A 27,669-nucleotide genomic window follows, 5' to 3' on the forward strand; every position below is an offset into this window, starting at 1 on the left:
ATATAACAAACTGAACAGTTCTTTTGGTTTATCTAATAAGTATAAAACAAGTGACCAAGAAGAAAGCTGTCGACACAGCCATTAAAACACAAAAAAAGAAGACTTTATTGCAGGCCAGTTGCAGCATGGAGCCAGGGGCACAGCTGTGCACGTGCCACACTGTGCTGGATGCTGGGCACACAGCGGAGACAGGACAGACATGGTCCCTGCCTTTTTGTTTGTTTTTTAAGATTTTATTTCTTTATTTGAGAGAGAGAGCGAGCGCGAGCATGAGCAGGGGGAAGGGCTGAGGGAGAGGAGAGCCCAACTCAGGGCTCAATCCCAGGACCCCAGGATCATGACCAGAGCTGAAGGCAGACGCTTAACCAACTGAGGCACCCAGGTGCCCCAGTCCCTGCCTTTTTGGAAGTTCTCACCTGGTGAGGAGTGCAGATAGATGAGCAGATAGAGAGGCAATGACAAGAACTAAGAGATCATGGATGTGACATCCTCATCACAGCATGTACAGTAGTATGCATTCTCTTCCCTTTATCTAAAGGATAGATTCTTGCAGTAAGTGCAATGTAAAGTGCATTCACTTTGAGATTTGTATTTAGCTTTTTGAAGTTTTCCAAATCAAGTTAGTGAGCCCTTCGCTAATTAAAAACAGGCTTCCATTCTTCAAAGAAAAGTTCATATCTGATCTTATATTTTCTTTTTTAAGACTTTATTTTTAAGTAATCGCTACACCCAACTCACGACGCCGACATCAAGCAGTAGCTAGCTACACCAGCTGAGCCAGTCAGGTGCCCATTATATTTTCTTTAATAAAGAAGGCCTTTAAAGAGGTACCTGGCTGGCTCAGTTAGTAGATTAAATGACTGTCGATCTTGGGATTGTGAGTTCAAGCCCCAGGGTGGGTGTAGAGATTACTTAAAAATAAAATCTTAAAAAAAGAGAGAGAGAGAGAAGTCCTTACATGTTTTATTTTTTCCTGTGAGGACTTTAATGAACTGAACATTATTAGTGACATCAAAACCAAGCATAATATATATGAAATTATCATTTTAGGTCAAAAGAAAATCTTTCATGTTGGCAACAGTACATGTCTTGCCGACTTCAAGCGGCCAATGTATTATATCCAGCCCTGAGATGGGCCCCCTGGGACTTTGGTGACATGCTTATTTCTCAGTATAAGAGAAATTTCCCTGAGAAAATGCACAGAAGGAGAGATTGAGTGAATCCAGGAGGAAGGGGGTGATGGCTGGGTACCCTGCGCCGCGGGCTCAGAACTTGAGCGGAACGACCGGCCAGTACTTGGGCTGCTTCCTGTCACAGTGCTTGTCGAAGCTCAGCTGCACGGCGGCCTCTATGGCCTGGATCTTCGCGGCACTGTCCCCGTACAAGCGCTTCATCTCGGCCTCGCGCCGCTCGCCAGGCCTCTCGGACGGGGGTTCCACCGAGCGGCGGGTGCTGTGGTACAGGTCGTGGTGGGCGTTCACGTTGTCGTCCAGGCGCTGGGCGTCCAGCTGCTGCTGCCGCCGGCGCGCTTCCCTGTGCCTCTCGGTCTCGGCGAAGTACTGGCGCCGCCCCTCCGTGATCCCCAGGTTGCTCAGGTCGCACTCCACGCCGCGGTCTGACTCGGACTCCGCCTCCTCCGTGGCGGGCCGAGCTCGGCGTTCTCTTGGGCGGGCTGGTGGATGCTGCCCAGACCTTCTGGAATGTGCAGAACCGCAGTGCGAGTCCGTGGAAGCCGCGAGATGGTCACGAGAGGGCCGAGGAGATTTGGCCTTGTTAGTGTAAGAGCTCTGGGAAGAGCTGCGGGAGGGAAGGACCACTGGCAACTGAAATACGATTCCACGGCCTTCCTGTGGGCACTATGGTGGCTTCGCATCCGGGCCATCGCCTGATGATAATGTCGCCAGTATCTTGCATATACTGGATGAAAAGACCAAGGCTCAGTAGCTTTCCAGGATGCCACCCCTGCTGCGATCTCTGATTGTGGACGTCCAAATGGGCACTGAAACTCTTTGGGAGTGTCTCCTACTCTTGCGGCACACGTCTTCATGGACTGAACAGCAGCTTTCCTCCTAATGGGATGGCAGAGCTCGTGGGCTCGTTGCTCGCGGATCTCGGGTAGTGGGCGAGCAGGGGCCTATTTCCTGTGAGGAGACAGAAGGGGCGCGGGAGGGAGGGGCTGTTGCCCGGGAGACCAGACCTTACATATGTTTTTCTGTCACTATGGCTTAAACGGTCCAGTGTGCTGCCCATGTCCATATGGCCAGACTTCTCCAGGGCAAACCCAGCTACAAAGCTTTTTTAAATTCCTCAAAACTGCGGGGCTCCTGGGTGAGTCAGTCGGTTAAGTCTGCCTTCCTCTCAGGTCATGATCCCAGGGTCCTAGGATCGAGCCCCATGTCAGGCTCCCTGCTCAGCGGGAAGCCGGCTTCTCCCTCTCCCACTCCCCCAACCCCGCATGTGCTCTCTCTCTCTCCTGCTCTCTCTCTTTCTCTCAAATAAATAAGTAAAATCTTAAAAAGAAAAGGGGGTCCCTATTGCCCCACAGGGGCACCAACATTTGCTATACCAGACTCATCTTTGCTAAATTGATGGATGTAAAATGTTATCTCATTGTTACTTTAATTGGCAGTTTTTGTTTCTTCTTTGAGGCGTTGTCTTTTGTACTATTTTCACTTTTTCTGTTGAGTTTATTGTCTTTTTCATATTGATTTGAGGAGATTCTCCATAAATTCTGGATAGTAATTCTTAGTTATATGCCTACATATGATGTCTCCTATAACATGCCTTTTGTTATTACTTTAATTTTTGGAATAGCAATATATTCACCTGTATTTCAAAAGGCACACAAAGATAACCAGGGTTCTTTCAAAAGTTAAATACAGAATTACCATATGACTGACCAAACTCCAGCCAGGTTCCTCTGAGCCCTTTCCATCTAGCCCTATAAAGACTTAAATACCAGCATCGTTTCTAACAGCTCAAGGCCACATCCGAGGATGACCCTTGCCCCGCTTAAAGTGCCTGCCTGAGAAAACTCAAGGTTGCCAAAGAACTTACTGTTTGTTCCAGCCAATGCCTGAAGGTATGCCCCTGCCTCCTAGCCTCTGTGGGAGGGTAGGAGCCTAACTTGGATCAGCACCAGTTAATAAATCCAAATGGATGTCACGTGGACCAACCACCCCACTTCCTGCTTTTTGTAATTCTTCACTTCCACTCTACAAAGTCGCCACTCACCTCTCCTCCCTGTTCCCTCATTCTCCCTTTTAAATGCCCCGTTACCTCTGTCCAAATCAGAATTGAGATTCGTTCATGCTGGCCTCTTTTCCTTACTGCAACAGTATCCTGCGGACTAGACTTTGTCCTTACCACTTTAAGTAGGGTCCAGTTTTGTGAATGCAACAGCAATTTTACCTGAGAAATAAAAGCATATGTCCACATAGAAAATTGTACAAGAATGTTTATAGCAGCACTATAGTAGTCAAAAGGTAGAAACAGCCCAAGTGTCCATCAACTGATGAATGGATAAACAAATTACGATATATACATAGAATGGAATAGTAAGGATTCAGCCATAAAAAGGAATGTAGTACTGATACATGCTACTTTGATGAACTCCGAAAACATTATGCTAAATGTAAGAAGCCAGACACAAAAGATCATGTATTGTGTGATTCCTTTTTTTTTTTTTAAGATTTATTTATTTATCTTAGAGAGAGAGAGAGAGAGCATGAGCAGGGGGAGGAGCAGAGGGAGAGAGAGAAGGGAAGCTGACTTCCCAGTGAGCAGGGATCTCAATGCTGGGCGATCTCAAGACCCTGAGATCATGACCTGAGCCAAAACCAAGAGTGGGAGGCTTAACCGACTGAGCCATCCAGGTGCCCCTGTATGGTTCCTTTTTTTTTTTTTTTTAAAGATTTTATGTATTTATTTGGGAGAGAGAGAGAGCACGTGCATGAGCAGGGGGGAGGCAGAGGGAGAGGGACAAGCAGACACCCGCTGAGATCATGACCTGAGCCAAAGTCAAACCCTGCTGAGCCACCCAGGGGCCTATGTGTGATTCCTTTTCATAAGATACATACAGTCTATAGGCAAATAGGCAACTCTACAGAGATAGAAAGCAGATTAGAGGTTACCAGGGGATGAAGTCACAGGGAATGTGGAGTGATTACTTAATGGATATGGAGTGGTTTTATGGGGTGATGAAAAAGCTTTGGAAACTAGAGAAAGGTAATGGTTACATAACATTGTGAATATGCTAAATACCTCTAACTGTACATTTTAAAATGGTTAACTGTATGCTATGTGAATTTTACCTTTTAAAAAAAAAGGTAACCATGGGGCGCCTGGGTGGCTCAGTTGGTTAAGCGTCTGCCTTCAGCTCGGGTCATGATCCCAGAGTCCTGGGATTGAACCCCTTGCAAGGCTCCCTGTTCATCGGGGAGCCTGCTTCTCTCTCTCTCTCTGTGCTGCTCCCCCTGCTTGTGCTCTCTCGTGCTCTCTGTCAAATAAATAAATAAAATCTTTAAAAAAAAAAAGGTAACCAATAAAAAGTCTCCCTCATAATCCTATTGTTTGGCTACTCTGTTATCCCTTCTCAGGGGTAATAAATGCTTTGTTGTTAATTTATAATGACTTTATTTTATTTTATTTTATTTTATTTTATTTTATTTTATTTTATTTTATTTTATTTTATTTTATTTTATTTTATTTGACAGAGAGAGAGAACACAACAGGGGGAGCAGCAGGCAGAGGGAGAAGCAGACTCGCCCCAAGCAGGGAGCCCGATGCGGGGCTCGATCCCAGGACCCAGGATCATGACCTGAGCCAAAGGCCACCCTATTTATTTACTTATTTTTAAAGATTTTATTTTTTATTTTATTTTATTTTTTAAAGATTTTATTTATTTATTTTGTAGAGAGAGAGGGAACACAAACAGGGGGAGTGGGAGAGGGAGAAGCAGGCTTCCCTCAGAGCAGGGAGCCCGATGCGGGGGCTCCATCCAGGACCCTGGGATCATGACCTGAGCCGAAGGCAGACGCTTAATGACTGAGCCACCTAGGCGCCCCAAAAGATTTAATTTTAAGTAATCTCTACACCCTACATGAGGCTCAAACTTATGACCCCCAAATCAGGAGTTGCATGCTCTTCCAACTGAGCCAGCCAGGTGCCCCAGAAGATTTCAATTTTAACACAGACAAATTTATCAACCTTTTCCTTTTGGGCTTGTGTTTTTCAAGTATTTTACTTCAGAAATTCTATTTTATCCCAATAATGTAATGTCCTATATTTTTCTCTGAAAGCTTAAAAGTTTTGCTTTTCACATTTAGGAATTTAATCCAGCTGGGCTTCCTTTTTCTGTATGGAATGAGGAAGAAACCTAGTTTTATTTTATTTTTCATATGGATAACCAATTGTCTCAGTGCAATTTACCGAATACCCAATTCTATCCACAGAACAAGGACAGCGTACCTGTGTCAGTATATATGCATGATTATCCGTATCTATGCATAATTATCATCTTTAAGTTTTCTATTCTGCTCCACTGCTCTATGAGTTTATCCCTGTATCAATACCAGACTGTCTTAATTACTAAATAATTTCTGTAATTCTTGATAGATGGTAAGACAAATCTTCAAACTTATCTTAGTTGTTCTTGGCCCTTTATTCATCCATATAAATTTTAGAATCAGCTCGTGAAATCCAGAAAAACTGTTAGTAAGGATTTTTATTAGAATTGCATTAGATTTACAGATTAATCTGGGGACAGTTGACACCATTGTAACATTAAATCTTCTCATCCATAAACATGGTGCGTCTCTCTGTTTATTTAGGTCTTCTTTAGCACCTTTCAATAAAACGCTATAGTTTTTCTCAGAAATTTCTTGAACATTTTTTTCAATTTATTCCTAGTTATCTTAAAATCTTTATTGTAATTATAAAAGGGCTTTTATAAAATTATATTTTCTTACTATCTGCCACTCATTTAAAGAAAACCAATTATTGGGCGCCTGGGTGGCTCAGTTGGTTAAGCGACTGCCTTCAGCTCAGGTCATGATCCTGGAGTCCTGGGATCGAGTCCCACATCGGGCTTCCTGCTCAGCAGGGAGTCTGCTTCTCCCTCTGACCCTCTTCCCTCTCGTGCTCTCTATCTTTCATTCTCTCTCTCTTAAATAAATAAAATCTTTAAAAAAAAAAAGAAAACCAATTATTTTGCTTATTAATCAATTCTAATAATGTGTTGGGTTTTCTAGTAGACAATAAAATCCCTATAAACAATACAATAATTATTTATGGGTTTCCCCCACCTTTTTTATTGTCAGATTAGTAGTACACACACACACACACACGCACACACACATACACGCACATAGACACACACGCACACACACATGCACGCACACATACACGCACACACACCACGCACACACGTGCATACATACGCGCGCACACACACATACACATACACACATACACACACAGCTTGGTTAGATTTATGAAAATCTTTTCCTTTTTAAAAAGATTTTATTTATTTGAGAGAGATAGAGAGCATGAGCAGGGGGAGGGACAGAGGGAGAAGGAAAAGCAGGCTTCCCCTCGGAGCAGGGAGCCCGATGTGGGGCTCGATCCCAGGACCCTGGGATTGCGACCTGAGCCAAAGGCAGACACTTAACCGATTGAGCCACCCAGGTGCCCTGATTTATGAAAGTTTTGTTTAGGATTTTCCCAACTGTGTTTGTCACTGAGATTAGTCTATAGTTCTTCTGTTTTAGACTGTCTTTGTCTAATGTTGTTAACCAAGTTATATTAAGTATTATAAAATAGTTTGAAAATATACTCATATACTCTTTCTCTCCTCTGGAGAAGTGTATGTTGTTTTTGTTTTAATGTTGGTTATAATTCTGTATCCAAATAACAGTTTCATGGGACACTTTTTCTTTTTCTTTTTTAAGATTTTATTATTTATTTGAGAGAGAGCATGAGCCAGGTGAGGGGCAGAGGGAGAAGCAGGCTCCCCATCTAGCAGGGAGCCCAATGCAGGGCTCCATCCCAGGACCTGGGATCATGACCTGAGCCGAAGGCAGATGCTTCACTGAGCCACCCAGGCACCTCTGGAGCATTTTTTTTCTACCATCAGAAACAATTTACACCAAACAGTGAACCCCTCAGCCCCCCACTCTTTAATTTTTTTTTAAGTAAGCTCTATGCCCAAGGTGGGGCTTATGCTCATGACCTGGAGATCAAGAGTTACATGCTCTACTGACTGAGCCAACCAGGTGCCCCTAATTTAAAAAAATGTTTTTTAAGGCCCCCCACTTTTTTACTGGGCTAATTTCCACTCATCCTTCAGTTCTCATCCTTAGGAAGCTCTTTACTGTATCACCCTAGATTAGCTCTCCCTGTTCCATACTTCTCATAGCACATTTTATTTCCTCTATCATAACTCACTTCATATTTCATTGTAATGTCTTAATAAATGTTAATATTTTCAGCTGGGCCACAAGCTGCATGAAGGCAGGGACCTAATTTTTTGTTAACCACTACTCCAGTTGTTGGTTTTTTTTTAAGATTTTATTTATTTATTTGACAGAGACACAGCGAGAGAGGGAACACAAGCAGGGGGAGTGTGAGAGGGAGGAGCAGGGAGCCCAATGTGGGGCTCCATCCCAGGACCCCTGGGATCATGACCTGAGCCGAAGGCTGATGCTTAACGACTGAGCCACCCACGGGTCCCCTACTCCAGTTGTTAGCACACTGATGGCACAAAGTTGGCCTCAATATTTGTTGACTAGTTATGTGAATGAATAAAAGAAATAGCCTCAAAATGGGAACATGAGTCAAGTTATCCTTAGATATGGGCAAATTTGAGCTCCCTATGAAGGCCTTCTGCTCCAGAGTAAGTAAAAGATAGAACTAAGAAAGACCATACAGCCCCAGCTGTGGAAGTAGAGGTCTGTGGATGGAGGCGGATGACCCATCCCGGACTCTCTGTGCAGAAGCCCAGTATAAAAAGATAGTGATAGCACAGATGTGTCAGCACCAAGGACCCCATCATCACTGGAGGTCTGTCAAAACCCTGGGCATTCGGGGCGCCTGGGTGGCTCAGTTGGTTAAGCGTCTACCTTCGGCTTGGGTCATGATCTTGGGGTCCTGGGATTGAGTCCCCACATTGGCTCCTTGTTCAGCAGGAGCCTGCTTCTCCCTCTGTCTGCTGTTCCCCCGCTATACTCTCTCTCTCTCTCTGACAAATAACAAACAAACAAACAAACAAAAAACACAACCCTGGGCATTCATCATGCCACTTGAGAGCAAGTGCTATGTAGGGTCATGGGGAGATACTCTCACAGACAAGACATTGGGGATTGGACAGGGGTAGATTTCTCTTACTAGGAGGAGGAGTCCTTCAAAATATCAGTTTAAATTTATATATATATATATATATATATTTCACTGTGTGACAAAATTGCATCCAAACCTGAGAAATTAGATTACACTTTCAAAATTCCCAAATCCTCTCAAGGCAGAGATGGCTCACTGTCTTCTGTGGGGAGCTAGGGAAACCTCACTCACCATGTCCTCACCCATCTGACTCATGCTCAGTGACTATCATGTTTATTCTGCATTTATATGTCAGTACTAGGAAGTGCCTTGGACAGAGGTATGAGAAATCTACTCACTGGGAAGACATGATATCCTGGGTATCCAGGCTGATCTGTCTCATATGACTTTGACTAGCTTCGTTAGCCCTTTGAGCTCCAGTTACTCTAAATACACTGACCAACAGACCTCTAGACTTGCAGTGAGAATCATCATGCTCTGTTCCTAGATTGTGGTTTGTTCATTCATTCAGTAAACCTGCCTGAACACCTCCTGTGTGGGATATAATTTGTTGGTCAGTGTCCAGTATCTACCTAGCAGCTATTTCCGTGTGACCAGAAATCTTGATCTATAGAATAGATTTGAAGATTGATGGTTTAGGCCTGCTATTACCAAATTTCCTTTTCATCGTTTCAAAGAAGAACAGGGGGGTGAAGGGAGCAGGTGCTTGAGAAGGCTTGTTTTAAGTGTGTAGGTTGATTAAGTTGTTGCATGGGGTCACCATCACATAACATCTCTCCTTGCATAAAACCCAGGGAAACCCCAGGACTAGCCCTCCATCTGAGTAGCCTCTGATGCCTGGTCCTGACTCTTCTCTGAATTATATGGCCACAGGGCCAGACCAAAGCCATGTTGGTATTTTTTACTGCTGTGCCCAGACTTTCTGCTTTTTCACATGGAGGCATTTAACTGCATTATCCTTTGAGTCAGCTGACATGTATGTTAGAGATTTCAGACTCACACAAGACTTGAAAGGCAAGGTATCATAGTAAAGTAAAAGCATGTGCTCTTTAGACAAAGCTTGGGTTCAAATCCAATCTCCAGCACGTACTTCTCTAGGCGTCATGGAAAAATAGGGCTAATAAGAGTCCAGTATCAGTTTGGATGCACTCAGCTGCAATAAACAGAAAACTCAGCTAACAATAAAGACATTAAATTGTTTCATATTACAAAAAGATCTAGAAGTAGGTGTCTGCTAAAGACCTTCAACTATATCATCCAAGACCTAGGCTTTCCTCATCCTCCATCATGCTTGGTATGCTGGCTTTTTGGGTCCTCTGTGATGTTCCACTGATACTCTTCGCACAGGGGAAATTTGCTCCTAAACTTCCTAAATCAATTTGGGAATATTGCTGTTTGGGGAAGGGGTGAGGAATGGGCAGGGGACAGTGGTCCTGTGGTGGTTTACACTGTTATTCCCCATTCTTTCCTTCCTCTGTATTTAAGTATACACTCATGCCCTTTGCTATGTGACTTTCTTGGGCCAATAGAATGTCATAAGACATGATAAAAGTAGATACTTTAAACGTGCTTTTGTGTTGGGATGCCTGGGTGGCTAAGTTAGTTAAGCATCTGCCTTTGGCTCAGGTCATGATCCCAGGGTCCTGGAATCGAGTCTCGCATCAGGCTCCTTGCTTAGTGGGGAGCCTGCTTCTCCCTCTGCCTGCCGCTCCCCCTGTTTGTGCTCTCTCTCCCTCTCTGACAAATAAATAAACAAAATCTTTTTTAAAAATGTGCTTTTATGATTTGACTTGGCCTCTTACACCCCTGTGATGTGTCAAGAGAAAAGCAAATTCCAGATATCCACTGCCCCTTCAGCTTGGGTCCCAGATTAAATAACTGAACATAACCAGGAGCCTGAAGTTCTACCACTCCCTGTTAAGCCCAGCTTGGATAAGCCAAACCATAGTCAATTTCTACTACCAAAAGCATGAAAATAGATCGTTTCTGTTGTAAACCATTGAGATCTTGGAGCAGTTTGTTGCACAGCAAAAACTGACTATTGCAGGCCATTCTGAGGACTCCACCAATGTCTAAGCCATTTAATAGAATCAATGATCTTACACCAGAACTCAGAGATGTGGAGAAATAGTTTATCTGTAAGTAATGTGGTCTTTCTTACAGACTTCACCTACTGGGTAGCATTAAAAGCTGGAGTTGTTTCAGTGCAATACCATAGAATAAACAGGCTGTCCAGATACTTTTTAGTCTCTATAGGTGAAAATGCTCAGAATCTCAGATCTCTCAGAGGCCTTCCATCCTCTCAGGCTTCTTGCCAAGTAGCTGTTGGGGGTGCATGGAGAGAGAGATGAAGCTTAAGTGATATCCTCAAGAAGGGTATAAGAGAAGAACTGGGATCCTCATGCTCTCAGTGAGTCCTGTGGTTTCTCTGTTTATGGGCCATGGTCATGTTCACCCTGCTGGCCTTTGGCTAAAGTCACATCTCTCTTGTTTAGGTCTGATCTCATTGGTACTCTCTAGCTGACTTAACCTCCCGTAGCTCTGCAAAGCCCAGGGGACCCCTTGAACTTCTGTCCCCCATCCAGCCCCTGACCCAAGCAATCCAAACTACATGCTTCCATTCCCGTTTGCCATCTTCCTGCCACACCATGGCCCCATGACAGGCCCCATGGCTCTCAACCGAATACTCGTCACTGGGGAAGGGCTGGAAGTACAAACTAGACCTTATCTCTCTGACAGTTCACCCTGCTTTGCCCACTTATTAAATTGGGCACCAGTTTGTGCCAACTTCAATGATTTCTTCTATTTTCTGGATATTTCTGAAGCCATTTTCCCAATTCTTCCCATTCCAAGTTAAACTTTTTGACTCTTATCTCACTCTCACCTCCCAGCTATCTTCTTCAATGTCCAAGACAGGAAATGGCAGGCTTCTCTTTTTTCCTTTCATATATCCTTGCTTCCTGACTCTAGTTGCCACTTCAGAAGACAGAAGTTCCTTTTTGGAAACAATCCTTTGATGTAGGTGTGGTCATCATCATCATGGGTAGATGAGGAAATCAAAGACAATAGACAAAATTAGCCCCTCCTTTTGGTAGAAATTTGAATCTAGGTTTGGATCTTGATCTTAAATAGGAACTAAGTGAATATAGAAAATTATTTGTCTCTCACAGAGTCCAGTTTTCAAACCTATTGTCTTGCTGAAAAATCCTATTTTGAATTTCAATGCATATTAGTTTTCTCTTTTCTTTTCTTTTTAAGAAGCAGGGAGGGTCAGAGGGAGAGGGAGAAAGAATCTGACGCAGACTCCACACTGAGCGCTGAGCCCAATGTAGGGCTCAATCCCATGACCATGAGATCATGACCTGGGCCAAAACCAAGAGTCGGACACTTAACAAACTGAGCCACCCAGGTGCCCCTCTTTTCCTTTCTTTTTAAAAAAGATGTATTTGTTTATCTTAGAGAGATAGAGCGAGGGAAGAGGCAGGGTCCCTGATGAGCACAGAGCCCAAGGACACATGGGGCTCGATCCCAAGACCCTGAGATCATGACCTGAGCTGAAATCAAGAGCTGGATGCCTAACCGATGGAGCCACCCCAGATGCCCCTCTTTTCCTCTCTCAGTATTCCTTCTAAAACAATCTGAACCTCCTCACAAGCAGATTGATGCCATAACCAAATAAGGAGAAGGTCATTTCATTGCTAAGGGCAAAGAGAAAAACACATTAATAGTTTCTAAGGATCTAAGCCAAAAGTGGGAAACTCATTCCAGTTTCCCTGCTCTACTTGACTTCCCTACTCTGAAGTCCAGTGAAGTTTTGTCCAGCTCTTTGAGTGTGGACATGATCATATGTGTCAGTGTGTGTGTTTGCTTATGTGTGACAATGTTGAGAAAAATCAACTCTCCAATTATTCTTTCTTTTTTTAAGATTTTATTTATTTATTTGAGAGAGAGAGAGCACATAAGCAGGGAGGAGGGGCAGAAGGAGAGGACGAAGCAGACTCCCTGCTGAGCAGGGAGCCAGACACAGGGCTAGATCCCAAGACCTTGAGATCATGACCTGAGCCAAAGGCAGACGCTTAACAGACTGTGCCACCCAGGCACCCCTCCAATTATTCTTTCAAAACTGTTCTTATGGCAGAAGTCTGGCTTTTAAAACCCCAAGGCAAAAAATTTGACTAATTTATAATTGATGTTAACTATTATCATTCTTTTCTTGAGATAAAACCAGAACCCTTGTCTTCTGTGATAAGACTAGGGACAGGGGTTACAGGAAAGATAGGATAATTGGTTAATATTTTGAAGATCTTTTATCTCTAGGATCTATGTCAATGGCAATAGAAAGAAGAGAAGGCAGTAATGGTGACCCAACCAAACTGCCACTGAGCTGTCTAGCCCTCTGGCTCCTCTTTCAACTTCCTTAAGCCATAATCCTGGATCCAGTAACCTCTAAATGTAACAAATGAAGTCAAGATATTTCTGAGTCTTAACCATATGCCCAGCAGTATGTTATGTACTTTCATATACATTACCTCATTTTATTCTCAAAGCATCCTTCAAAGTAGATATTAGCATTCTCACTTTTTAATGATGAGAGAACAGACTGAAAGAAGTTGAATAACATCTCCAAAGCCTCACAGCTAAAACATGAAAGAGGTGGGATTCAAACCCTATCCCCTATGATTTCTAACCTCATCATCCTTTCCTTATATTAAGGTACCTCTTGAGAGAATGTGCCAGTACCACATGGGGAGGATTCTATAAAAATGAGCATTTTCTTTCTTGTAAGAGTTTATTTTTAAAACAAGTATGAAAGTGAGTTTACTTAACCTGGCTTTAAACTAAAGGCTTCAGATTGAAGCCACTGTTAAAAAATATCACAAATGGAGAGGAAGGTCCTAGCTCCCTTGCCTTGTATTAGAGGGAGCTCATACTGGATGGGTCAAAAAGCTACCCAATCTGGCGGTAATGTTTGGGATATTTCCCACTCTTGTTAGGCTTTTGAAGCCTAACAGTAAGTAAAGAAAACAATGCATAGGTTCACATTGTTTTAGAGATTTTAAAAAATTCTAAAATGCATATTTTCTTCCAGACCAGTCTATGCTTTTAGCTGCCCTGCATGTTTAGCTCTTTTTGAACACAGTCTAAATGTCATCAGAACTCCTTGGTGAGGGCGCCTGGGTGGCTCAGTCGGTTAAGCGACTGCCTTCAGCTCAGGTCATGATCCTGGAGTCCCGGGATCGAGTCCCACATCGGGCTCCCTGCTCAGCAGGGAGTCTGCTTCTCCCTCTGACCCTCTTCCCTCTCGTGCTCTCTATCTCTCATTCTCTCTCAAATAAATAAATAAAATCTTTAAAAAAAAAAAAAGAACTCCTTGGTGAGTAGAGGAAGTCCCTCAAACACCAAGAACCCAGAGTTCTGGTTCAGTTTGGTTATCTATTGATGCATAACAAACTGCACCAAAACTTGGTGTCTTAAAATAGTAATTGTTTTATTGTTTCTCACAATGCAGTGGGTCAGGAATTCTGGCAGGGTCATAGCTTGTTTCTGATTCATGTGATGTCTGCTGGACTGGAATGTCCATGAGGGCTTCTTCACTCACATGCTTTGAGCCTCAGCTTGGAGGGCTTGAGTGGCCAGGGGATGAAATTGCTCAAGTGGGGTCATACATCTGAGGCCTCAATTCTCATTGTTGCTGGCTTCCTCAGTTCTTTATTGTGAAATCTCAGGGTCCCTCCCTCTCTGTGCAAGCCTTTCCACACAGTCACTCCAGCATAGTAGCCAGACTTCTTATCTAGAGACTCAAAGTTCCCAAGAGAGGAAAAAAGGGAAACTACCAAGGTTTCTTTAGGCTTAGGCTCAGAACTGGGTCATAGTCACATCCACTGTACCTTATTGGTCACATCATGTGACAGGGCCAGCACAGATTCAAGGAGAGGGGACCACACAAAGTTGTGAATATTGGGAGGTATCCTTTAGGGGTCACCAGTGCAGCAGACCACCATAGGTCTCAACCTAGTCAGCCAGTCTGGCAGAAATTTCCCTCCCTTGGTGTTTTTAGATGAGCCCACAAGAGGCAGTATGTGTATGTGTAAACATCAGCTGTAGCCACCATGAAGTATCTGCCATGTTCCTCCTCTCCTATTCTGGTTCAATACTCATAGTTTCAAAGCTGCTAAGGAAGCTTTGCTGTTACTACGACTGATACCCTACAGAAAATGCCATCAGCCAATCCTCAGAATACCATATTAATGCTGGGGTGTGTGACAAACTGGGACAATAAGCCCTACAGTAGTAGGACTTGTGTCTGGAGTCCCTGACATCTCTCAGGAAACAGCTCCTTCCGCTGATGAGCTGGGGCCTGCGAACCACTGGCATTCAAACTTGTATTGGGGCTTGGGGTGATGGTGAGCAGACATCACATTATCCCTTTCTCTTTCTCACAGATACCAAGCAAAAGGTCAGTCAGTGCTCTCAAGCTTCTAGAGCAATAAAGGAAGACAGTAGAATGGGAAGACATCTTCACCAGCCAGACAAGATGCCCTGTTACTCACGTAACTTTGTGATAATCTGAGAAGTTACTGAAGTGGAGTTCTCCCAGTCATTTGGAGGTAAAATGTCACAAATGTCTGTAATAAAATAGTAGGTTATAAAAGGACACAGAAAGAATTCTGCTAAGAATTCTTTTTAATGATCAAAATCACACAGCAAAAAGAATAGAAAAGGAGACAACAGCAACAAATTGTTGGAAACTGGAAAGCTGAAAAGCCAGTGGTAACTAATTTAGCAGACCAGAGAGAGCTGGGGAAAGCAGAGCAGCAACCAAATTTACATCACAGAAGCTGCAAAAGGAATCAGTGACAAGGTCACCTATGGAGGTGAGTATGGGGCCACTTGAGAAGCAGCTGAACCCCAAATACCTCTCCTCTGAGAACAGGTATGTGATTTCCCCTCCCAAGCTAGTAGAAGTCTAAGAATGTATATCCTAGAAGTTACCAAGTAGAGAGTCTCTAGACTAGAGGGCACCAGACAGCGAGGGTGTCATCCTAAAATAGGAGGATGTGAAAGTTTAGAGTTTTCCACTAGAAGTTGAGATTCACAGCCTTTTCCCCCACTTAGGTCACAGAACTCTGGCAGCCAGACTGGAAACCCTTCATACGAGAGATTGTCTAAAAAATATGACAAGGACAAAAGAAAAGACCTAAAAATGCAGATGGGTGTATCCAAGTAACAGCCCAGGTAGGTCACTACCCGCACCCATATCCCCTGGGCAGTCCCACTTCAGTGTACTTCTGCTGACTTCCAAGTGCCAGCATCTGAGTTTCTTTGCCTGTGGTCTCTCTCCAAAGCCAGGGAAAGCTACTCTGCTTAGGAATATGGCAGGCCAGAAGTGCTAGGGAATTAATAACCTCCCCACCGGGAGTGGCTCTCAACCAATGACTGTCAAGATTTGTTGTATGAATACCCCATTTCCTCACCCTTGCTTGCAATAATTCTGAGGTGTGGGTTTTACACCATTTTTTCAGAATTTCTCCATAGGATTAAGCCATAGTCATTCTCAGTTATAGCTAGCATTGTGGCTGCCTTCTCTTCCCTGTCTTACTTCCTTTCTCCCTACTTGTGTTTCCGCTGAGTGCTTCCATTAGAATACATGTCTCAGGGTCTCTTTTGAAAGAACACAAACTAATACAATCACATCAAAATTGAAAATGCCCATGCAAATTGAATAGAACTTCTAGTCAGCTTTGTAGTGCCCCCTTCTAAATATAAAGTCAAGGATGACCCAGAAATTTAAGAAAAAATTCTGTCTTGAAATATGGAGATCAAACAAAACAAAAATAAAATAACTTGGAGGAGACAGGGACTAAAAAGGGGGAAGAAAACTTACCAAAAAATCTATTATTAATATCTTCAAGAGAATTAAGAAATTAGATTAATGAAATAAGAACAGAAGATTATAAAAAATAACATTCAGAGAACAAACAAAGCTCTTGAAAATAAAAAAAAGTGATAGCAGAAATGAAAAACATAATATGGAAGATAGACAAAAAGAAGAAGATAGGGCACCTGGGTGGCTCAGTTGTTGGGCTTCTGCCTTTGGCTCGGGTCATGATCCCAGGGTCCTGGGATCGAGTGCCACATTGGGCTCCTTGCTCGGCGGGAAGCCTGCTTCTCCTTCTTCCTCTCTCAGGGCTTGTGTTCCTGCTCTCGCTATCTCTGTCTCTGTCAGATAAATAAATAAAATCTTAAAAAAAAGAAGATAAAAAAAGAAAAAGAAGGTATGAAAGATAAAGTCAATGACATCCCCCAGAAAGTAGAATAAAAAGGAAAACAAAAAAATGAAAAAATGAGAGAAAAAATATAAAAAATTCTGGCAGCCCAAGAGGTCCAATATATGATTTGGGGAATTGTATAAAGACAGAGAGAACACTTGGAAGGATATCATCAAAGAAATAACTTAAGAAAATCTCCCAGAACTGATGGACACAAGTTTCTAGAATGAAGGTGCCTGGCATTTTAAAGGAAAATATGCCAGTTCCAGAGCTATATCATTTTAAAATTTCACCAGTGAGGACAAAGGGGAGATCCTAAAAACTTCTAGAGAAGATAAAACAGATTTTATACAAAGGATCAAGTGCCAGAATGTTGCCCACTGGAAGCTAAAACACAGTCACAGTGAAGCCATGCCTTCAAATTTCTTTTTTTTTTTTTTAAGATTTTATTTATTTATTTGAGAGAGAGAGCATGAGCGGGGGTGAGGGGCAGAGGGAGAAGCAGACTCACCACCGAGCAGGGGAGCCTGATGCGGGACTCAGTCCCAGGACCCAGAGAGATCATGACCTGAGCTGAAGGCAGACGCTTAACTGGCAGAGCCACCCAGGCGCCCCAGATCTCATTCTTAAGAACTAGAAACTTCAGGGCGCCTGGGTAGCTCAATTGGTTAAGCGACTGCCTTCGGCTCAGGTCATGATCCTGGAGTCCCAGGATCGAGTCCCAGGATCGAGTCCCAGGATCGAGTCCCAGGATCGAGTCCCACACGGGCTCCCTGCTCAGCAGGGGGTCTGCTTCTCCCTCTGACTCTCTTCCCTCTCATGCTTTCTGTCTCTCATTCTCTCTCTCAAATAAATAAATAAAATCTTAAAAAAAAAAAAAGAACTAGAAACTTTAGGAGCTCCTGGGTGGTTCAGTCAGTAGAGCATGCAACTATTGATCTTGAGAATCATGATTTTGAAACCCCACGTTGAAGGTAGAGTTTAGTTAAAAACAACAACAACAACCAACAAAACAACTGGAAATTTTGGCACTTGCCTTCCGTGCCTGGCCTCCACCAATAATCCTAATGTTACTTTTTGCATATAGGCCCTGGACTCCTTTGCTGCTTTATTCTTTCCAGGCATTCTTGGCAAATCTCTAACTCTGCCAGCTCCACCACTGTACTCACGTGGCTGGCCATATCCAGGGGAAATGAAAACCACACAACCATGCTGGCAGATCTCACTTTGAATTTATCGTAAGCCTCAAGTAGACGTTAGTGCTGACAATCATATTGCCCTTCACCCTAGAGTGTTCGACACCCAAGGAGTACACAGAGACCTTACAAGGGTCTGAGGGCATGACCAGTTATGAAGGTACCCATTTTTGCATTCCCTATTGCCATACGTCCTTTTCCCTAAACCTGGTTTGCCTGAGAACTGTTCTGCAGATTCTCTTTTCCCCTCCTCCTCTTTTACCATTGCATATATGCCATTCTCTCAAGGTGAGGAAATGTGAAAATATCTGGGTTGTCAAACAGAAGTACACTTTGGAATATTTGGAATATTGTTTTTGAAAGAAAATGACTTTAATGATTGAGTAATGAATCCTTTAGCAAGTCAGGTGGTTTCCAATTCTTTGCTTTCAACAAAATTAAAAGAGAATATAATTGAGTTGTCAGCTTGAATATCATTAAAAATACTTTTAATGATGGCTCATTATGTGATTTTTGACATATAATTCAGAAGGGGTTCAAAGAAGTGAGTGTTACTGCTATAATAAAAGTATTTCCTTTTCCTTTTACTTATTTATGTGAACAAGGACACTCAGGCCTTATTCTGATGAAAAAGAAAAAATAGAAAAGGAATTGATAATTAATGCTGCCTAATTCCAGCAACATGATTCAATGACACATGAACTAGTTGAAAACTCATTTTAGAGATGCATTTTGGATAACATTTTATATTAATATTTAATAATTATCAAATTTTATAATATACTTATGTGATTTTCATCTTTTTGTGCTACTGCTAATGGTTCAACCAGAAGAAAAATTGAAACATTTAGAATGTTATGGTTAAAAGTAAAATAAAAGGAACTAATTTTTAAAAATATATTTTGTTGCAGAGAAATATAAGGAGATCATTACAAGACTTTCAGATATCACATTTATTAAATTAAGATAAAAAATTCTGTGGTGGAAGTGAATGAAATAGGCATTAAAATCTCCACTGCAGAAGAAGAGTTCATTCATAACTTTTTTTTTAAAACATGTTTTTTAAGTAGGTTCCATGCCCAAAGTGGGACTTGAACTCATGACCCCTGAAATCAAGAGCTGCACGTTCTACCCACTGAGCCAGCCAGGCACCCTTATTCATATCTCTTTTAAAAGGCAGATGTTGGCGCACCTGGGTGGCTCAGTCGGTAAAGCATCTGCCTTTGGCTCAGGTCATGATCCCAGGGTCCTGGGATTGAGCCCGTCATTGGACTCCCTGCTCAGCAGGGGAGTCTGCTTCTCCCTCTACCCCTTCCCCTCTGCTCGTGATCTCTCTCTGTCTCTCTCCCTTGAATAAATAAATAAATTCTTTAAAAAAATAAATAAAAGGTGGATGTTGAATATCAAATAATGATGGCATTTTAATTCTTATTCTTATTCTTATTATTGTTATGTTAATCACCATATATTACATCATTAGTTTTTGATGTAGTGTTCCATGATTCATTGTTTGTGCATAACACCCAGTGCTCCATGCAGAACGTGCCCTCTTTAATACCCATCACCAGGCTAACCCATCCCCCCACCCCCCTCCCCTCTAGAACCCTCAGTTTGTTTTTCAGAGTCCATCGTCTCTCATGGTTCGTCTCCCCCTCCGATTTACTCCCCTTCATTCTCCCCTCCTGCTATCTTCTTCTTCTTTTTTTCTTAACATATATTGCATTATTTGTTTCAGAGGTACAGATCTGTGATTCAACAGTCTTGCACAATTCACAGCGCTCACCATAGCACATACCCTCCCCAATGTCTATCACCCAGCCACCCCATCCCTCCCCACACCCCCACCACTCCAGCAACCCTCAGTTTGTTTCCTGAGATTAAGAATTCCTCATATCAGTGAGGTCATATGATACATGTCTTTCTCTGATTGACTTATTTCACTCAGCATAACATCCTCCAGTTCCATCCACGTCGTTGCAAATGGCAAGATCTCATTCCTTTTGATGGTGATGGCATTTTAATTCTATTGGATACATTAAAAAGAATAATATGAACAGTTTTACTTTAAAATGTCAATATTTGGGACACCTGGGTGGCTCAGTCAGTTAAGCATCTGCCTTCGGCTCGGATCATGATCCCAAGATCCTGGGATCAAGTCCCGCATCAGGCTCCTTGCTCAGTGGGGAGCCTACCTCTCCCTCTGCCTGCCCGCTCCCCCCTGCTTATGTTCTCTCTCTCTCTGACAAATAAATAAAATCTTTTTTAAAAAAATCTTTAAAATGTCAATATTTATAAGACATCAGAATTTTTATACTCTTTGTAGTTACTTAAACTCACAAGGGAAACAATTAGATATAAGGTAAAAAAAAAAATATGGAAAGGTCACATAGTTTTTCCAAACTGTTTTAGGAAACATGCAAGCAAAAAATTTGAAGACTGATGGACTAATCCTAGCACCGTTTTTATACCCACACAAGAAGGGACCTGGCTTGAGCTCCACATTTAATAGGTCCCCACATGTCATGATACAAAAGCAGTAAGTTTGGAAAAGTTATATGGATTTCTCTGTTATTAAGGATCTGACACTTATTTCTGGCACAGTGTATTAGTTATCCATTACTGTATAAGAAATTACCCCAAAACTTAGCGGCCCAAAACAGCAAGCATATTTTATCTCATGGTTTCTGGGGAGCAGAAATCTGGGAGAAGCTTAGCTAGATCCACTGCTTCAGGGTATCTCACAAAGCTGCAGTCAGGTGTTGCCAGTGATCTTATCTGAAGGCTCACCTAGGGAAGGACCTGTTTTCTAAGCTCACTCCAACAGTTGTTCCCAAGATTTAGTTCCTTAAAGGTTATTGGACTCAGGCCATGAGTTTCTTATTGGCTGTTGTCCAGAGGCCACCCTCAGTTTTTTGCCATGTGGGCCTCTCCAACACGGCAGCTTGCTTCATCAAAACCAGCAAGAGTGCCAGCAAGATGAAAGTCATGTCTTTTATAACTTGATCTTAGAAGTGACATCCCAGGCTAAGTCCCAGGCTGCTCCAGCCACCCTCCTTTAGGGCTTGCAGCCTTGATGTCCTTCCCCCAGCATGCCCTGTTGTGGGCTTGGCTCCTGGGGCAGCCAACTTCTTTGCTCTTTGTGCCCATATTGAACCCCTTCCTGGGGCTCTGGGGCATGTGTGCTGTTGCCTCTGTCCTCTCCTCTGCCTCAGAAAGCTCCAAAGCTCAGAATACGTCCCTGTTTGTGCAGCCAACTATGAAACTTCAGGGCCCCCACATGGATGGCAACGTTGGGGCCAAGCTAACCCACCCTCTGGACAAGAATGAAGTAAAGAAAGTCTTAGACAAGTTTTACAAGAGAAAAGAAATTCAGAAACTGGTGTTGATTGTGGACTCAATGCTAGTCTCTTCCACCAAGCTTTCATAAGCTTTAGAAACTATATCATGCAGCCTCTTTCCCTGGATGTGGATATTCATGTTATTTTGAATGATACTTGCTTCAGTGCAGCTCCTGTGGATGATTTATTTCCATTTTTCTTGAGATGTGAGAAACAGGTATTTCCTGTGTTGGAATGTAAAGATGATCTAGGTAAGATCAGTGACTTAAGAATACCACCTAACTGATACCAAGAAGTCAGAGCCATACAATGGAAGATAATATTCCATTCAGGCCCCACAAATGGTGGAAAAGACTTATCATGAAATCCAGAAATACTTGCCAGCAAAATCTGAAGTATATTGTGCCCTTCAAATTACTGGCACATTGGGGTCCCTGGGTGGCTCAGTCAATTAAGCATACAGCTTTTGATTTTGGCTGAGGTCATGATCTCAGGGCCCTGGGTCAGGCTCTGCCCTCAGCAGAGAGTCTGCTTGAGGATTCTCTCCCTCTCCCTCTGGCCCTCCACCCCCTCCCCACCTTGTGTGAGCTCTCTCTTTCTCTCTAAAATAGATAAATAAATCTTAAAAAATAAAATTACTGGCACATGTGATCTTCAAAAAGAGTAATACTGCTGTTGGTATATCACCAAATATTTGCTCTTTTTCTTGTTAATTTTTGGGGGCTGGGCAGAGTGAAGGTGGGAGGTGGGAAAGGACATATATTGTAATTTACCATTAATAAAAGTCCATTGTAAAAAAAAAGTGCCATCTCATCACTTTTGCCATATTCAGTTCATTAAAAGCAAGTCATTAGGTCTAGTCCACACTCAAAGGGAGAGGATTACACAAAGGCATGAACATCAGGAGGTGGAGATCACTGGGAGCTATTTTCGAAGGCTGCCTACTATACACAGAATGACCATAAGCTTAAACATCTGTTATAATTAACACTATTCAGGTCCCAAGGAAATGTGTTTCCATACCTCTTATCCTCTATCATTGACACAAAAGTTGATGGTGACCAAATGCTGCGAAGATTTATGGGTTGTGCTGTTGCTGACTCTAAAGATGGACACTTGTTTAGAATGCAGGGAGAATTTAGCAGTGATAGTGATTATGTAATAGAAAAGACAAACTAATGAACTTGTCAAATCTTCTCTCTCGGTCAGTATGAAAGCAATGTTTTCTTACATAATGATATTTCATTTCCCAGTAGGGCCATAGTTGCACATCGTGGATGAGGAACATTTTCCTGTACTAAACAATTCATATTACTCTTAGATTTGTATATATGTATATGTAGGTAGAACAAGCATGGCAAATGAAGTGACACTGGCAACTAAACAGACAGCCAATACTTGAAGTACATATAATTTTATTTTTATAAAAATATTTAAGGGGTACCTGGGTGGCTCAGTGGGTTGAGTGGCTGCTTTCGGCTCTGGTCATGATCCTGGTGTTCTGGGATCGAGCTCCACATAGGGCTCCCTGCTCAGCGGGGAGTCTGCTTCTCCCTCCCCCTGCTCTTGTGCTCTCACTTGCTCTCTCTCTCTCTCTCCCTCTCAAATAAATAAAATCTTTAAAAAATATTTAAGAAGACTTAATTACAATTTTAAAAAGTTAAATTTTAAAATACCTTCTTTCTATAATAATTTTAAATATTTATTTAGTATAACTTGCATTTTATACTTTATTTTTATTTCTTTTATTTTTATTTTTCTCTTATGATTACCAAAGAGGGACATTTAATCCAGAATGGAGATAATCAAAGAAGGCTTCTGTAGGAGATAGTTTTTAATCTTTATCCTTTTACCTTTATCATTTATTCCCTCACCCTTTACTGTAAATACACTGGGATCAGCTTAACTGTGAAACTATTTCCATGATCTGGCTTTCATTTTTGTTTGTATCATAGTTTGTTTTCTTTCTTTCTTTCTTTTCTTTCTTTTTCTTTCTTTCTTTCTTTCTTTCTTTTCTTTTCTTTCTTTCTTTCTTTTCTTTCTTTCTTTCTTTTCTTTCTTTCCTTTCTTTCTTTCTTTTCTTTCTTTTTCTTTCTTTCTTTCTTTCATTTCCTTCTTTCTTTCTTTCTTTTTCTTTCTTTCTTTCTTTCTTTCTTTCTTTCTTCCTTCCTTCCTTCCTTCCTTCCTTCCTTCCTTCCTTCCTTCCTTCCTTCCTTCCTTCCTTCCTTCCTTTCTTTCCTTTCTTTCTTTCTTCCTTCCTTCCTTCCTTCCTTCCTTCCTTCCTTCCTTCCTTCCTTCCTTCCTTTCTTTCCTTCCTTCCTTCCTTCCTTCCTTCCTTCTTCCTTTCTTTCTTTCTTTCTTTCTTTCTTCCTTCCTCCTTCCTTCCTTCCTTCCTTCCTTCCTTCCTTCCTTCCTTCCTTCCTTCCTTCCTTCTTTCTTACTTTCTTCTTCTTTCTTTCTTTCTTTCTTTCTTTCTTTCTTTCTTTCTTTCTTTCTTTCTTTCTTTCTTTCTTTCTTTCTTTACTTTCTTTCTTTCTTTCTTTCTTTCTTTCCTTTCTTTCTTCTCCCAAATTTTTATTTAAATTCTAGTTAGTTAACATATAGTGTAACATTTGTTTCAGGAGCAGAATTTAGCGATTCATCACTTACATATAACACCCAGTGTTCATCATAACAAGTGCCCTCCTTAATACCTATCACCCATTTAGCCCATCCCCCACCCACCTCCCTCCATCAACTCCCAGTTTGTTCTCTATCTTTAAGAATTTCTTATGGTTTGCTTCCCGCTTTCTCCTCCTCTCTTTTTTTCTCTTCCCACACATTCATCTGTTTTGTTTCCTAAATTCCACATACGAATGCAATCATATGGTATTTGTCTTTCTCTGACTTACTTCACTTAGCATAATACACTCTGGCTCCATCCACATTGCTGCAAATGGCAAGGTTTAATTCTTTTTGATGTCTGAGTAATATTCCATTGCATATATACACCACATCTTCTTTATCCACTCATCAGTCAATGGACATTTGGGCTTCTCCATAGTTTGGCTATTGTTGATAATGCTGCTATAAATATCAGGGTGCACGTACCCCTTTAGAATCTGTATTTTTGTACCCTTTGGGTAACTATCGAGTAGTGCAATTCGTAGGGTAGTACTATTTTTAACTCTTTGAGGAAGCTCCATACTGTTCTCCAGAGTGGCTGCACTAGTTTGCATTCCCACCAACAGTGTAAGAGGGTTCCCCTTTCACCACATCCTCATCAACATCTGTTGTTTCCTGTGTTGTTAATTTTAGCCATTCTGACAGGTGTGAGGTGGTATGTCATCATAGTTTTAATTTGTATTTGCCTGCTGACGAGTGATGTTGAGTATGTTTTAATATGTCTGTTAGCCATTTGTATGTCTTCTTTGGAGAAATGTCTGTTCATGTCTTCTGCCCATTTCTTGACTAGATTTTTTGTTTTCTGGGTGGTGAGTTTGATAAGTTCTTTACAGATTTTGGATACTATCCTTTATCAGATGTGTCATTTGCAAATATCTTCTCTCATTCTGTAAGATAACTTTTAGCTTTGTTGATTATTTCCTTCGTTGTGCAGAAGTTTTTTATCTTGATGAAGTTCCAATAGTTCATTTTTGCTTTCGTTAACCTTGCCTCCAGTGACATGTCTAGTAAGAAATTGCTTGGGTTGAGGTCAAAGAGGTTACTGCTTGTGTTCTCCTCTAGGATTTTGATGGACTCCTGTCTCACATTTAGGTCTTTCATCCATTTTGAATTTATTTTTGTGTATGGTATAAGAAAGTGGTCCAGTTTCATTCTTCTGCATGTGACTGTCCAATTTTCCCAACACTATTTGTTGAAGAGGCTGTCTTTTTTCCATTGGATATTCTTTCCTGCTTTGTTGAAGATTAGTTGACCATATAGTTATGGGTTCATTTCTGGGTTTTCTAGTCTGTTCCATTGATCTCTGTGTCTATTTTTTTTTAAGATTTTATTTATTTGACAGAGAGAGACACAGCAAGAGAGGGAACACAAGCAGGGAGAGTAGAAGAGGGGAGAAGCAGGCTTCTGCCGAGCAGGGAGCCCGATGTGGGGCTCGATCCCAGGACCCTGGGATCATGACCTGAGCTGAAGGCAGACGCTTAATGACTGAGCCACCCAGGAGCCCCTCTCTGTGTCTATTTTTGTGCCAGTACCAGCATTTTATACTTCAGTTTGAATAGATGATTTAAACATTAGAAAAATAATATTTGAAAGCATGAGTATAATTTTAATCTTACATTAATTTAATTTTACATCTGTATGCAAATATATTCAAATAATGTAAAATTTGAATACGGTTGCATTTAACTTTAAATTCTTTAACCCATTTCCATCAATAGAACACAGATTATGTGAAAATCTTGATTATAACAACATAGTGACTTTGCTAAAATAAAGATAAATAAAATTCATTTTATTTATTTATTTTAAGGATATTGTTTATTTTTTAAGACTTTATTTATTTATTTGACAGAGAGAGACAGAGCGAGAGAGGGAACACAAGTGAGGGAGAGGGAGAAGCAGGTTTCTCGCTGAGCAGGGAGTCCTATGTGGGGCTCAATCCCAGAACCCCAGGATCATGACCTGAGCCGAAGGCAGATGCTTAACAACTGAGCCACCCAGGCGCCCCAGGATTTTATTTATTTATTTGAGAGAGAGTGAGAGTGAGCGAGAGAGCTCAAGCAGGATGAGCAGCAGAGGGAAAGGGAGAAGGAGGGAGATCATGACCTGAGCCGAAGGCAGACGCTTAACCAACTGAGCCACCCAGGTGCCCCTAAAATTCATTTTATAACATATGTATTTTAGGGGTGCCTGGGTGGCTCAGTCAGCTGAAGTTTCCGACTCTTGGTTTCAGCTCGGGTCATGATCTCAGGGTCGTGAGATCAAGCCCTGTATTGGGCTCTGGGCTCAGTGGGGAGTCTGCTTGAGATTCCCTCTCTCCCTCTCCCTCTGCCCCTCCCCTGATCTCTCTCTCTAAAATAAATAGAAAATTTAAAAAACAACATATTTTATTAATTTGTAAATAATGCATATCTTTATTACTCATCTGACCATATCTGATCCACCAATAGAATACCTAGATACATGTGATAATAATTAAATGTAGTCATTTTGATGTTTTTCTAATTGTGTTGTTTTACACATATTTTTTTAAATTTTGTTATGAGGGTAGATTTGTCAAGGTATGAGTAAAGAACATCCTTAACAATCCATTAGCCTGATTAATGGCTTTTTAAAATTTAGACCTATGATATGAAAGCCTCTACTTTTACTCTTGCACTGGGACCCTGCAAATGTCTACACCTTCTTTTCTCTCCCTGGTGAATCCACTCCCTGGTGCTCAGCTGACTGTTACTTCCTAGTTCACTGAAAAACAGAAACAACAGAAGAAAACTTTCTCCACTTCCCACTGCATCTCCCTATCTACCTACATTTCTGCCCTTGGATTCTGTCTTCCCTCCAGGCACCAAATCTAAGTGTCTATCCAAGTCCACCTCCTCTATTTGTGCCCTGAAACCCAGGCCCTCTCATTCAAGGATACCACTCCTACCACTCCTACAATTACGACTTTACCCCCTTGTCTCCTCCCTCCCTACTTAGTCATTCCTATGAGCATATAAAAATACCAGAATATACCCATTAAAAAATCCTTCCTCTTGATCCCACATCTCCTTCTACCTTATGCTGTATTTTTCTCGTTCCCTTTAGGGCAACATTCTTTGAAAGAACTGGCTGTGCTCTTGTTCTCTTCTTACTCACCTACCACTCTCTCTTGAACTCTCTCCACTTCTTCCATCAAGATGTGGATTTATGAGATCTATATCTCCTCCCTATAAATCTGAACAGGTTTGTGACTTTCTTGTAACCAATAAAATGCAATGAAGTCATGCTATCTGATTTCTGAGGCTAGATCTAAAAAGTGATGCACCTTCTGCCCTTTTCACTGCAACACTTGCTTTCAGAGCCATGAGGGCCATGTAAGAATTCTAACTACCCCAAGGTTACCATGCTGTAAAGAAGCCCAGGCTACATGGAGAGGACTTGTGTAGGTGTTCTGGCCAGCAGCTCCAGCAGAGATACAGCTGACAGCTAACATCAACTACCAGAAGATGCCTCCAGATGATTCCACCTCAGCAGTTAAGTCACCCCCAGCCTTTAAGTCTTCCCAGCTGAGGATCCAGACATCACCAAACAAAGACAAGCTGTCCTTACTGTATCCTTTCTGAATTCCTGAGAGCATTCCACAAGCATAATAAAATGGTTGTTTTATACCACTAAGTTTTGGGTATTTTAGGTGGCAATAGTAACTGGAACAGTGTGTGTGTGTGTGTGTGTGTGTGTGTGTGTGTGTGTGTGTGTGTGTGTGTACATATATATGTTCATATATTTCCTTGCTTGGTTTGCGGACACGGCCTAGAAACAATGGCATCTCTGTAGCAGTAAGGACATTTAGCACCTAGATCTTGGTTTCCAAGTGCCATCCTG

At 41.9% G+C, this 27,669-nt stretch overlaps 1 protein-coding gene and 1 long non-coding RNA gene across 2 annotated transcripts; one reads left to right on the forward strand and one right to left on the reverse strand.

Annotated features, from left to right (window-relative positions):
* Window positions 1-487: 487 nt before the first annotated feature.
* Window positions 488-3,348, reverse strand: LOC113927229 (gem-associated protein 8-like). Its single transcript, XM_035728462.1, is given in 3 exon segments — window positions 488-1,789; window positions 1,792-2,141; window positions 3,280-3,348. Coding segments are annotated over 2 exon segments (780 nt in total). The 5' UTR covers window positions 2,048-2,141; window positions 3,280-3,348; the 3' UTR covers window positions 488-1,265.
* Window positions 2,215-27,365, forward strand: LOC113927230. Its single transcript, XR_003521551.2, has 5 exons — window positions 2,215-2,328; window positions 14,781-14,945; window positions 15,043-15,212; window positions 15,454-15,573; window positions 27,185-27,365. It is a non-coding gene; the product is annotated as an uncharacterized LOC113927230 (long non-coding RNA).
* The last annotated feature ends 304 nt before the right edge of the window (window positions 27,366-27,669 follow it).

This window comes from Zalophus californianus, chromosome 7 (genome assembly GCF_009762305.2).
Source record: "Zalophus californianus isolate mZalCal1 chromosome 7, mZalCal1.pri.v2, whole genome shotgun sequence".
NCBI lineage: Eukaryota > Metazoa > Chordata > Mammalia > Carnivora > Otariidae > Zalophus > Zalophus californianus.